This window comes from Haliotis cracherodii, unplaced genomic scaffold, assembly GCF_022045235.1.
Source record: "Haliotis cracherodii isolate W230 unplaced genomic scaffold, xgHalCrac1.p SCAF_9, whole genome shotgun sequence".
Classification (NCBI taxonomy): Eukaryota; Metazoa; Mollusca; class Gastropoda; order Lepetellida; family Haliotidae; genus Haliotis; species Haliotis cracherodii.
Window position 1 is genome coordinate 52,815,739 of NW_027266343.1, and position 12,986 is coordinate 52,828,724.

At 37.9% G+C, this 12,986-nt stretch overlaps 1 protein-coding gene across 1 annotated transcript; it reads left to right on the plus strand.

Annotated features, from left to right (window-relative positions):
- The first annotated feature begins 4,961 nt into the window (after positions 1–4,961).
- On the plus strand, positions 4,962–10,355 carry LOC139452563 (baculoviral IAP repeat-containing protein 7-like). Its single transcript, XM_071234085.1, has 3 exons — positions 4,962–5,979; positions 6,992–8,143; positions 9,277–10,355. Exons 1-2 carry the CDS (start codon positions 5,066–5,068, stop codon positions 7,695–7,697), a joined length of 1,620 nt encoding a protein of 539 aa, XP_071090186.1. The 5' UTR covers positions 4,962–5,065; the 3' UTR covers positions 7,698–8,143; positions 9,277–10,355.
- The last annotated feature ends 2,631 nt before the right edge of the window (positions 10,356–12,986 follow it).

Consider the following 12,986-nt stretch of genomic DNA (forward strand, 5'->3'; position numbering starts at 1 on the left):
GCACTATCACGGCGGGGAACACCAGAAATGGGCTTCACACATTGTACCCTTGCACCCATGTTTCAAAGAACTACTGGTTCTTGTAGTGAATTATACTAATTTAATAAGTGAAATGTTCTATATGTTTCTCATAATTTATGCTGCAATAGTATTTTTACTAACCTTGCAGTAAGTCTTATCAAACTTAAATAAAGGCTCGTTTCTTGGTCATTCTATGCTCCGTGTTAACAGCTGCTGAAAACAATTTGCCAAAAAACAAGTAAATAACATATGACATTAACAATACCGGAGAATGGTAACATATTATGATTTTCAGTGGCATTTTCAGTTTATTTACACAATACTATGAAAAGTAATTGAGAGCTTAATAAAGCAAACAAATCTTGTTTCACAAGCCTGGCAAACTTACCTTCTTCACTGAGTACACACTATAAAGTCAGTCATGAAACAATAACATTAACAAAGCCAATATATACCCAACACTCATCATCATCATCTCCTTGAACACACAATGCCATTTAGAAAGTGGTTAAATGTAACAAATGTTATATTTGGGATAACACTTTCTCAGTAAAGTACAATTTCTCGTACTTTATTTTCTCGTACGGGGCTCAGCACCAAAAAGTACGAGAACCTTTACTTTACTGAGAAAGTGTTATCCCAAATATATCATTTGTTACGTCATCTCCTTGGTTGCTCACAATGTTGGGCGGTCGGGTAGCCTAGTGGTTAAAGCATTCGCTCGTCACGCCGAAGACCCGGGTACGATTCCCGACATTGGTACAATGTGTGAAGCCCATTTCTGGTGTCCCCCGCCGTGATATTGCTGGAATATTGCTAAAAGCTTCGTAAAACCATACTCATTCACTCTCAAAATGGTGAGCGTGACACCGACCAAGGCGGAAGTGTTATTAGGCCGTGGCGCGAAAACGAAACATGATACACTTTTCTCCACCTGGCAAAAGCTGGATAGTCAATTCGCTGTTTACTAACCTTCTGGTCGCAGTTACGAATTACGTTAGTAGAATTGACTAGGCCTTTTTCTCAGTGTGTCAAATGGTTGTGTTATTTGTCTGTTGAGGATTTTTCCTCAGTTTACATTCCATGACAATGCGTCACGAGTGAATGTTGGAACGTAAACAATAAATGTTTGCTTTGTCAACAAGGCAGATTGTCCAGAGTGACTCTGATCATCGCGGTGCATTTATTAACATATATAGTTTGAACCAGTTTTTACAGTGTTCACAGCTGTTTGATTTCAGCATTACTTTCTTAATATAAACACGCATAACCATATACTGTTAAAAAGGTTAAGGTTTAAAGATAAGATCCTATGAAAATAGCGACACATTTGAGAACCTTCAGTCAAGTGACCGCGATGACACAAGGTGTTCGCCTTATCCATAAACATCCGTTATGAGTGCAGGTCAAGGTCGCAATATAGTGAATCTCGGAAAAGAAGGATATTGTCTTGTATGTCATGGCTTGGAATTACCTTAAGTCAGTAAACTAAACTGCAGGATCATAGTTACTGAAGCAAATCAGAACGATTTCGATCATATCGGAAATCCCACTAGACAAACTTAAAACTTAAACGATCATATCCCCTAAGGTGAAGTGAAAGTGCATTTGTCTGTTACCATTGGTGCATTGGCTCATAGGTTAAACATATCCGTCTCTCCTGGTATATATGTGAATTGAAGAACGTGATGTCATTTATTCTTGGTAACAAGGTGTTTTTATCATAAGTAAATTGAGATAATTCTACATTGTATATGTGATTATGAAAGAAGTCATGCAGATGTGTTACCGAATACTCAGTGTTGTACTGGTATTGCTGCCGCTGCGGCTATTACTCCTGCTAATATTGTATTACGTCTATGGTGTACCGTATCGTTTACCGAATAGCAAAATAAAACCTGTCATCTTAGCAACACGAATGACGTTTTCAAAGTGATATGCTATTGTTAAATGCATATAGATATCGTTTAACTGATCTAATTGATTTTGTTCCAGTGTTGGAGGAGAGACACAGCTGTCCACACCATGTACAAACGCAACATCAACTAACCGTCCTGTTGAGACGACTGTGCCATCTTCAACGCGTCCTGTGAACACGAACACCGGAACCCAGAGACACGAACTTGTACTATATGATGCGTTCTTCTGATGATTACGACGATAATGATATGAGTGAGTGAGTTAAAATTTAACGTCGCATCGGCATTATTTCAGCCATATAGCGACGAGACCAAGTTTAATGAGTTCACATTAGAGTCATTTAACCAAAGTAATATTCAAAATCAATTCATGTATACCATATTTAAAAACAATTTATGAAACATATTTGAGAATAACAATACAGTTTAAAAAGATAATGATATGAATGATGATGTCTGTCAGTTGTCTTACATCCCAGAATCACTGTGCCATAATAATTAATTAACAACACCAAGTTTGAGTGGGTTAGACCAGCATCACACCCTGATTCAAAATCAAGGAACCACTTATACATGAAATTGCGAAAATACAATTTATGGTAAGAAATCGTATTATTCTTTAGGGAGGAAATTCGCGTCACACAGACAAACGTATAGTGATTTCCTAAGGCATAGATCGGGCTTACATTATCTTTGTTTACGCCTGATATGAATGGGAATATTAAATCCCACACAAGAGCTCATTCACGTATGTCGTATGAGGAACGGTGTCGCACAACTGCACCATCAATGGTTTGCATTGTGAATGAAAATTTATTCTATGGAATTCTGTCGGGAAACACCCACCACTTTGGAATACAACTCGTTGCAAATAGTGAGGATATTACTCATGTCGACGTAGCTTCTGGTGTAAGTCCGTGCGGATGTGAACCTCTGTGGTTTTCAGATATTAGATATTTCGCTTCGAATGTTATTTAGGCTTTTCTTGTGATTGTCGAAATGTTATTTTTCGCATTTATTATTAAGAGAAGATGAACATTTTGTAAATAATAGCGACAAAACCCATTTCCAAATCATACGAAATCTCTGCTAGAAAACCCAATGTACGATTCCGAATAAATCATGAGCATGGGTTTATGATCACTGTCAATTAGTGATGATGCCAGGTGTTCGTGAAACAATCCTTCTGTCGCTGAACAATTTTCAACACGAACACGAGTCTGTGTTATATTAGCAATGTGTTTATCTGGACGAGTTCACTTGGAAAGGTAACATCCAGAATAACAGAGATTATTTCCTACAAACGTGGTAACTGTTTCAGTGTGTAACCCAACAGGTATACTAAACAACCAAAATGAACATGATTTAAAGGGGGAGGTGTAAATATTTACACAACAGATGTAATTCAAAATGTGGAATCTGTTTCAGCAAAAAATCAAAGATGAAAGCATTGATACATACATATTTGAAAGAATTGACACATATGAAGGCATTGAAAAATGTAAAAGCATTGACACATATGAAAGCATACTCGTACGATATAGAAAAGTACATTCGATGTCATTCGACGTCCAACATTTCAGATTGGGTTTCAATTACGCAATAGCACCGGTGATTTCCAAAGTGCAACTCACTCGCAACTTCACCCTAATCTACCCGACTCTTTAGTCAACTTACATGATTGCGTCATTCAGGTGCCCGCCTTAACAACCCACACCATTCACCGGCCATTCAATACTTTTGTAGGTACGTGTGTGCCCACCCTTAATGCAATGTTCATGTGATAAACACGATGAGACCGCGATATGTGTGTAATCGTGTGACACATGATTCTATTATAAGTGTTGTTTGCCTCGTCAGTGTCAATATCACTCTCGTGTCTATTGAGTAAACAGATTCGCCTTATATACAATATATGTTTCACATGTGCCAGGGAACATGTGGTGCTTAGTCACGACTGTACGTAATACAAACGCTATATTAAACATTTCATGTAAATATGAAGGCGAGTAAAGTTGGTAAACCGAAACAGATTCCATCCAACCAGGGCAAATAGTGATGAAAATTATATGAATGGATTACTGAAAATCAGTGATTGGCGAAAATGGTAGACATCTTTTGCTCTAGCGGCAGCACCCGCCACTCCCACAAAGTTCTTTCATAACACTGTAAAGATGAGGTTGGTGAAATGTTTTACGCGTGGGGTAGCAATATGTCGGATATCAGTGAATATTCGAACCAGGCAAGCCAGTGGTTGATAGCATGAGCAAATATCCACGCCATCGGGCCACAATGACACACATCAGCCAGGTTACTCATTGCGGCCACGAGATGCTCGTTTGTCGGGTTGGGCGACAAGCAGGGGTTACCGGAGATCTATTCCATCCCGGAATCCCCGTGGTGGTGCAAATGTTAAGAAGTGTGTATGTTGAAAAAACTAATCACATTACGGTTGCTAAAACCTGTTCTTTAATTAACAATAGTCGTGGGTTTAAAGTACCCCGGTTTTTCAAATAATAAGCCGCTTAAGAGACGTATGATATTGTACGATTATAAAGCCTTGAAGGAAGGGTCATTCTTCCGATCAATTACCAATGGGTCAGTTAATCTAATACAAAGACCGGCTATCATACACACGCACCATATACTTCCTTAAAACATCTTATCCACATCATTTCCACACCGAACAGAACTGTCACAAGCTACCCGTCGCTACATGGATTATACAATGCCGATTCGAGGTTAAATTTGACCTTACCCATACTATACGATAGGATTAGGGTATCAGGTTTTCCTCAGACATCCCGTTGTGTCAACTTAGATAGTGTATCATTAGTAATGGTAAGTATATCCATATATGTACATAAAATTTAAACACTACGACAAAATAATACCTAAACAAAACAAAGTAACTATGGTGTAAGAGAAATGTTCAATCACACCCCAGCTATCAATTTTACTATGACGCAACAAACTACTTGTTATACTGGTGATATCGCCCCTCGAGCAGTATAAGGCGGAATAACCTCATTCGGTCCACGCACACACATCAGTGGCGTGGCAGCTGTAACTGCGAGCGGACTGAGAGAGCTTTTGATCTTACTTACAGCAAAATACAGCGGGAAATGGAGGTTATGAATAACATACTACCACGACTTATGGTGGATACACTACCATCGCGCGATCTACCTGACTGTGTAGACGATGATGTCGAGACAACGGCCTCACATATGGAGATAATGAAATCGGAGGAGAACAGACTGGCGTCGTTCAATGACTGGCCCGCGAACATGTCACAACAACCTCGGGATCTGGCTCAAGCTGGTTTGTTTTACACACACACTGGCGATCGTGTTCAGTGTCCCTTTTGTTACGGCGTATTGAAAAAATGGCTGCCAAGTGACTCACCATTGTCTGAACATTCTAGACATTTTCCACAGTGTCGTTTTATTCGTGGTTTGAATGTCGGTAATATTCCTAGAATGTCGTTAAATATACCGCCATTGAATCAGTTGTCTCATGTCAACACTTCAGTTTATAGACCTTCGCCGTCTTCGCCTGTTAATATCATACCGCCCCATAATACTTGTATTGTTACTGGGAGCGAATATAATACTGGGAGTGGCTATAATACTAGGAGTGTATATAATACTGGGACCGGCTGTAATACTGGGAATGGCTGTAATACAGGAGCTGTGCACATACATCATATGGTAAGCCCTAATAGAATCCCAGATGATGCAGACTTAACAAAGGAGGATAACAGACTAGCAACTTATACAGACTGGCCGAAGAGCTGTCACCAAACGCCCGAACAGTTGGCCAGAGCCGGGCTGTATTTCTTCCCGAGCGAGGAGAAGCCGGACAGAGTGAAATGTGCCTACTGCCATGGCAAGTTATATAACTGGCAAGCAGGGGATGACCCGTGGATGGAGCATGCCAAATGTTTTCCGACCTGCCGATACATCACACTGTGTCTTGGAGCAGACATTATTAGAGATCTACAGACTCCAAGCCACGCTGCCAGCTCAAGTAGAAAGTAAGTATTATGGTTTGGCAAGAAGTGGTATTCCACTTTCCGTTTTCAAATATGTGCCGTACGTCACTCTAACCGCTAGTTTCCATTTGGCTTCGTAATAATCAGATTAGAATGTGTGCTGTACCTTTAAGCACATTGTGAGTCATCAATAGGATTTTTACCGGAGAGCGGAATGTCTTGGGTTCGATCCCTGGCCGCGTCATACCAAAAGACGTTTAAAGATGGTAATTGGTGTTACCCTGCCGGGCACTCGGAATAAAGGGGCTGAACAAGGTCTGGTCACCTCGGAGTCTGTAAACTGTGTCTGAGTGGGGTATTGATGTTACACTGCGGCATGGCATCTCAGTGGGCTAGCAGCATGAGTCCGGACTAGTACAAGCAGCCACACTCACACACGTGCATGCACGTGGCTATATAAATGCAATAACCCCCATTAAACCCCATTTCACATCACCTTATAACAAGAGATATCATGGTAATATATCCTTATATGAGCACAAATATGAACACTGAAGAATACGTTGGAAGTATTCCGGAAACGTCATATAAAATTGAATTTGCTTATCACTCCACGGAATTAAAAAAAATACCAAAAAAGCTAAGCAACGAAACACTACGGAATATTAAAAAAATCTATAAGGAAATGAAAAAGTTACCGTGTGGCGTCAACCCCCCCCGACTAACGAGTTTAGAATAATGAGACACGCGATACGCACGGGTTTGTCACGGGCATAAGCGACTAAAATAACATTTTACAGAAAACTGATAACATAGCAATACATCATTTGTATTCCAAGTACATTTGCATGTACAGCTTCAGCTTGTTACGAATTGTCACCAAATATGGATGGGTAATGTGATATTCAAACGTATGACGCATGTATATTATCGTGTACTTAATGGCAATATTATACATGTTATCTTTGCGAAATGAATGACTTTTCAAAGTGATATTCCATTGTTAAATAGAGCTGTAGATATCGTTAAACTGATCTAATTGATTTTGTTCCAGTGTTGGCGGAGAGACACGGGTATCCTCACCATCTACAACCGTAACACCAACCAACCGTCCTGTAGAGACGACTGCATCAACCGTACCATCTTCAACACGTCCTGTGAACACGAACACCAGAACCCCAGAGACACGCACTAACGACCTTCACGAATACCTGCGAAGCGAACCAGTACAAGCGGTATTAGAGATGGGTTTTGGGGAAGATCTCGTCACACAGACTGTGGAACAGTGCTTGCGAGAACGACCCGGAGATTTACCCCATGCAGCTGAGCTTGCCTCAATGGTGATGGCTTTAGAGGAAACACCAGCTGCAGCTGTTCCCGTGCGAGCTCCGACGCCTCTACAGAGATTGATGGCAGCTGGGGGTAGACAGACTCATACCATCCCTGCCACACCTGAAACAAGTAGGGTATCAACTGGAGTTGCCCAGGCATATAATACAAATAAACTAAATACATCACATCATGCAACTGGACCGACATGGACACATTACAGAGATCCTGCCCTTAATCCAGCGATAATTCGAGAGGAGAACACTCGACTCAAAGACAAATATCTGTGCAAGGTCTGTTTTGAGAATCAGGTAAGGGTGACCTTCACGCCTTGTGGCCACTTGGCTTGTTGTGGACCCTGCTCCATGGCAATGTCAGAGTGCCCTATCTGCAGAACGGCGATTTCTGGATGTGTGCGTACATTCTTCTAATCCATTTTCTTCGCACAAAGTCAGGCTGGTCTGTGAAACTCTTGTATCTCCATCCACAAGATCAGACGCGGACAAGCTGCACAGAGGGTAGAAGGTAAGCAGCGGAGGATGACGTATGGAAATCTAAAGTTAAAGACAACGAAAAGATAAAGAGAGGGAAAGTCGTTCACATGATTAGAAAGGGAATGAAAGAATGAGATATCCAGAGCATGAAACTAAGGAAGGACTTGTAAACCAGAACAAAGAACTACGTGTTAAACGTTGAAAACAATGAGGAAAAGCAAGTAATATAGGAGAAAAAACATGAAACACGCTGGCACAATGATGCAAAAGTACCTTGAGATGAATATATTATGGAGACAGGGGACAACCCAGTTAAAGCACCATCAACATTGAATCACACACAGCACAGAAGACCGAGGTCTGGCAGCCTTCCCAGAAAGATGGTAAGATGACGTGGAAGGTTCCATAACGTGAAATAACAATTGCAAAACACACACACACACACACACACACACACACACACACACACACACACACACACACACACACACAACCCTGCTGCTATGCACTGTTTGTATTGTCAGCAAACGTCGTTCTAGTTGTATAATATTCACAAGAGAAACAAGCAAAGTGATCTAGTGAGGTTGATTGATCAAACCAATTATGAAATTAATGACATGACAAGTTGGTTTCAAAGAGGTTTGGGAGAGACAGTATCAAGACATTTTACTTAATTTTATAGTGTTCGATGTAGTTTTTTTAGGCAAAGGTTAGTTTTGCATGACCAAACATAGGCTATGTAGTACAATTGTTCAAATTGAGTTGACTAATATACAAGTATTTGCAACACACAAACACACAAACTTTGAAACAAACATTCTATATGTTTAATTTTGTGGATTATATCTTGCACCGAACTATAAAAAAATGGTAATACTATATATAGGAATGTTAGTAGTTTTAGAAAACGGTTTACTTGTAAAGACGTGTACATGCACGAAATGCATCACGGCATAGTGTGTTATGAACATGACGTGTGTGTGACAGGTGTTTCATTATATCAACCTGTCGTGCCCATGCCAACACGCACGCTCCATAAATATTTCATTATATATATGCACGTTAACAGTAGACACCCAATCTATGCTGACATGTGACGTCTTGCTGAGCTGGGACAAAATAATGTAAATGAGGTTATTTTCATATTGTTGTATAACGACATGGGTTGTATAAAACGGTATGTGAATGTATACAAAATGGAATACTGGGATGAACTAACGGGTCAACTCTACAATATTGTTTTGAATTCAGTTGTATTCTTATCATAGGCCATAGTTTAAATCAAATATACCTGATATGGACGACAAAAAACAATACATATTGCTTGAAAAATATAAATTTGAAAACCCAACGACGCGGAAGATGTTATGATGAAGCAAACAGTAATATGTTTCGAGCTAGGTTACAACAACAGTATTTGTTTGTTTGTTTGTTGTTTACCTCCGCACTCGGCAACACTCCGGTTATACCCAACAACCTTACATTATGTTTATGATATATATTCTTTTCATTACAGATCCGTATGGTGAAGCGTTGGCCGTCAGCGATGCAGGGTTTCACATACAATACACGTAGACCTTAACATTATCACGGAAGTTGGTAAAGATATAAGACACGGAACGCTGGAGATATTATCGTGACACACGTGACAAGGAAACGTTACATTTTGAGTAATCACAAGACCTGTCTTGTTGACTTCCTAATGACAAACAACCATCACGTTACTCACGAGGAGGTGACTACCGTTTTTTATATACCACATGATATTATATATTTGTAAATCCCGACATGTGTGCAATATTGGACTTTCGACTCTGAACTTGTCACATGCTTTCACACTTCACAATAACCCGCTTGCACTTTGCGTCTTAAGTGCCTACTCTTTGTTCTCCATATATATAGTCAACTGTGTCCCCAGTGACACGTTTTCCCCACGTCTGTTAGTCAACTGTGTCTTTAAATCTGTGTGATAAATTTTAGCAATTTCTATAAGTCAACTGTGTCTTGATTGAAACAAAACTGTCCATGTAAGTCAACTGCATGTGCCTTTATTGATACATTTTCTCAAATTTTATTAGTCAACTGTGTCTTCATTGATAGGTTTTCTCAAATTCTATTGGTAACTGTGTCTTCATTGATACGTTTTCTCAAATTCTATTGGTAACTGAGTCTTCATTGATCCATTTTCTCAAATTCTATTGGTAACTGTGTCTTCATTGATCCATTTTCTCAAATTCTATTAGTCAACTGTGTCTTCATTGATACGTTTTCTCAAATTCTATTAGTCAAATGTGTCTTCATTGATCCATTTTCTCAAATTCTATTTGTAACTGTGTCTTCATTGATAGGTTTTCTCAAATTCTATTGGTAACTGTGTCTTCATTGATCCATTTTCTCAAATTCTATTAGTCAACTGTGTCTTCATTGATACGTTTTCTCAAATTCTATTAGTCAAATGTGTCTTCATTGATCCATTTTCTCAAATTCTATTAGTAACTGTGTCTTCATTGATAGGTTTTCTCAAATTCTATTGGTAACTGTGTCTTCATTGATACGTTTTCTCAAATTCTATTGGAAACTGTGTCTTCATTGATCCATTTTCTCAAATTCTATTGGTAACTGTGTCTTCATTGATCCATTTTCTCAAATTCTATTGGTAACTGTGTCTTCATTGATCCATTTTCTCAAATTCTATTGGTAACTGTGTCTTCATTGATCCATTTTCTCAAATTCTATTAGTAACTGTGTCTTCATTGATACGTTTTCTCAAATTCTATTAGTCAAATGTGTCTTCATTGATCCATTTTCTCAAATTCTATTAGTAACTGTGTCTTCATTGATAGGTTTTCTCAAATTCTATTGGTAACTGTGTCTTCATTGATCCATTTTCTCAAATTCTATTGGTAACTGTGTCTTCATTGATACGTTTTCTCAAATTCTATTGGTAACTGTGTCTTCATTGATACGTTTTCTCAAATTCTATTGGTAACTGTGTCTTCATTGATACGTTTTCTCAAATTCTATTGGTAACTGTGTCTTCATTGATCCATTTTCTCAAATTCTATTGGTAACTGTGTCTTCATTGATCCATTTTCTCAAAATCTATTGGTAACTGTGTCTTCATTGATCCATTTTCTCAAATTCTATTGGTAACTGTGTCTTCATTGATCCATTTTCTCAAATTCTATTAGTAACTGTGTCTTCATTGATACGTTTTCTCAAATTCTATTGGTAACTGTGTCTTCATTGATCCATTTTCTCAAATTCTATTGGTAACTGTGTCTTCATTGATCCATTTTCTCAAATTCTATTGGTAACTGTGTCTTCATTGATACGTTTTCTCGAATGCTATTGGTAACTGTGTCTTCATTGATACGTTTTCTCAAATTCTATTAGTAACTGTGTCTTCATTGATCCATTTTCTCAAATTCTATTGGAAACTGTGTCTTCATTGATCCATTTTCTCAAATTCTATTAGTAACTGTGTCTTCATTGATCCATTTTCTCAAATTCTATTGGTAACTGTGTCTTCATTGATCCATTTTCTCAAATTCTATTGGTAACTGTGTCTTCATTGATCCATTTTCTCAAATTCTATTGGTAACTGTGTCTTCATTGATCCATTTTCTCAAATTCTATTGGTAACTGTGTCTTCATTGATCCATTTTCTCAAATTCTATTGGTAACTGTGTCTTCATTGATCCATTTTCTCAAATTCTATTGGTAACTGTGTCTTCATTGATACGTTTTCTCAGATTCTATTGGTAACTGTGTCTTCATTGATACATTTTCTCAAATTCTATTAGTCAACTGTGTCTTCATTGATACGTTTCCTCAGATTCTATTGGTAACTGTGTCTTCATTGATACGTTTTCTCAAATTCTATTGGTAACTGTGTCTTCATTGATACATTTTCTCAAATTCTATTAGTCAACTGTGTCTTCATTGATACGTTTTCTCAAATTCTATTAGTAACTGTGTCTTCATTGATACGTTTTCTCAAATTCTATAAGTAACTGTGTCTTCATTGATACGTTTTCTCAAATTTTATTGGTAACTGTGTCTTTATTGATACATTTTCTCAATTTCTATTAGTCAACTGTGTCTTCATTGAACGTTTTCTCAGATTCTGTTGGTAACTGTGTCTTCATTGATACGTTTTCTCAAATTCTATAAGTAACTGTGTCTTCATTGATACGTTTTCTCAGATTCTATTGGTAACTGTGTCTTCATTGATACGTTTTCTCAAATTCTATTGGTAACTGTGTCTTCATTGATACGTTTTCTCAAATTCTATAAGTAACTGTGTCTTCATTGATACGTTTTCTCAAATTCTATTGGTAACTGTGTCTTCATTGATGCATTTTCTCAAATTCTATTAGTCAACTGTGTCTTCATTGATACGTTTTCTCAAATTCTATTGGTAACTGTGTCTTCATTGATGCATTTTCTCAAATTCTATTAGTCAACTGTGTCTTCATTGATACGTTTTCTCAAATTCTATTGGTAACTGTGTCTTCATTGATCCATTTTCTCAAATTCTATTGGTAACTGTGTCTTCATTGATACGTTTTCTCAAATTCTATTAGTCAACTGTGTCTTCATTGATACGTTTTCTCAAATTCTATTGGTAACTGTGTCTTCATTGATACGTTTTCTCAAATTCTATTGGTAACTGTGTCTTCATTGATACGTTTTCTCAAATTTCTATTAGTCAACTGTGTCTTCATTGATACGTTTTCTCAAATTCTATTAGTAACTGTGTCTTCATTGACACATTTTCTCAAATTCTATTAGTAACTGTGTCTTCATTGACACATTTTCTCAAATTCTATCAGTCAAATGTGTCTTCATTGATCCATTTTCTCGATATCTATGAGTCAACTGTGTCTTCATTTATACATTTTCTCAAATTGTTCATTTCTACGTTAGTTTCTAAAATGACACTTCCATATATTTTTATGTTAATGGGCTTTTTACACCCACGAGTTTCATATCGCCTAATAAAGATAGATAAAATTGATATTAGTCAGGAGTCAGTTAATATTTCACGACAGGAAACTGGTGCTGGCGTAATGAGATAACTCGCAGTATCAGCACTGCACTGTTATCCCAGTTTCAATATGTTGCATAATTGATATTGATATTGGGATTGATATTCAAACAATGGGAGTCGGGGAATCTCAAATAGTGGGCATTACAAATTTGCTTTAACAACAGATCGTG

Excerpts from the sequence above, each read along its gene's own strand:
- LOC139452563 (XM_071234085.1), top strand. The coding sequence starts at position 5,066 with ATGGAGGTTATGAATAACATACTACCACGACTTATGGTGGATACACTA. Across the intron at positions 5,980-6,991 it reads GCTGCCAGCTCAAGTAGAAA|TGTTGGCGGAGAGACACGGG; the intron begins GTAAGTATTATG and ends ATTTTGTTCCAG.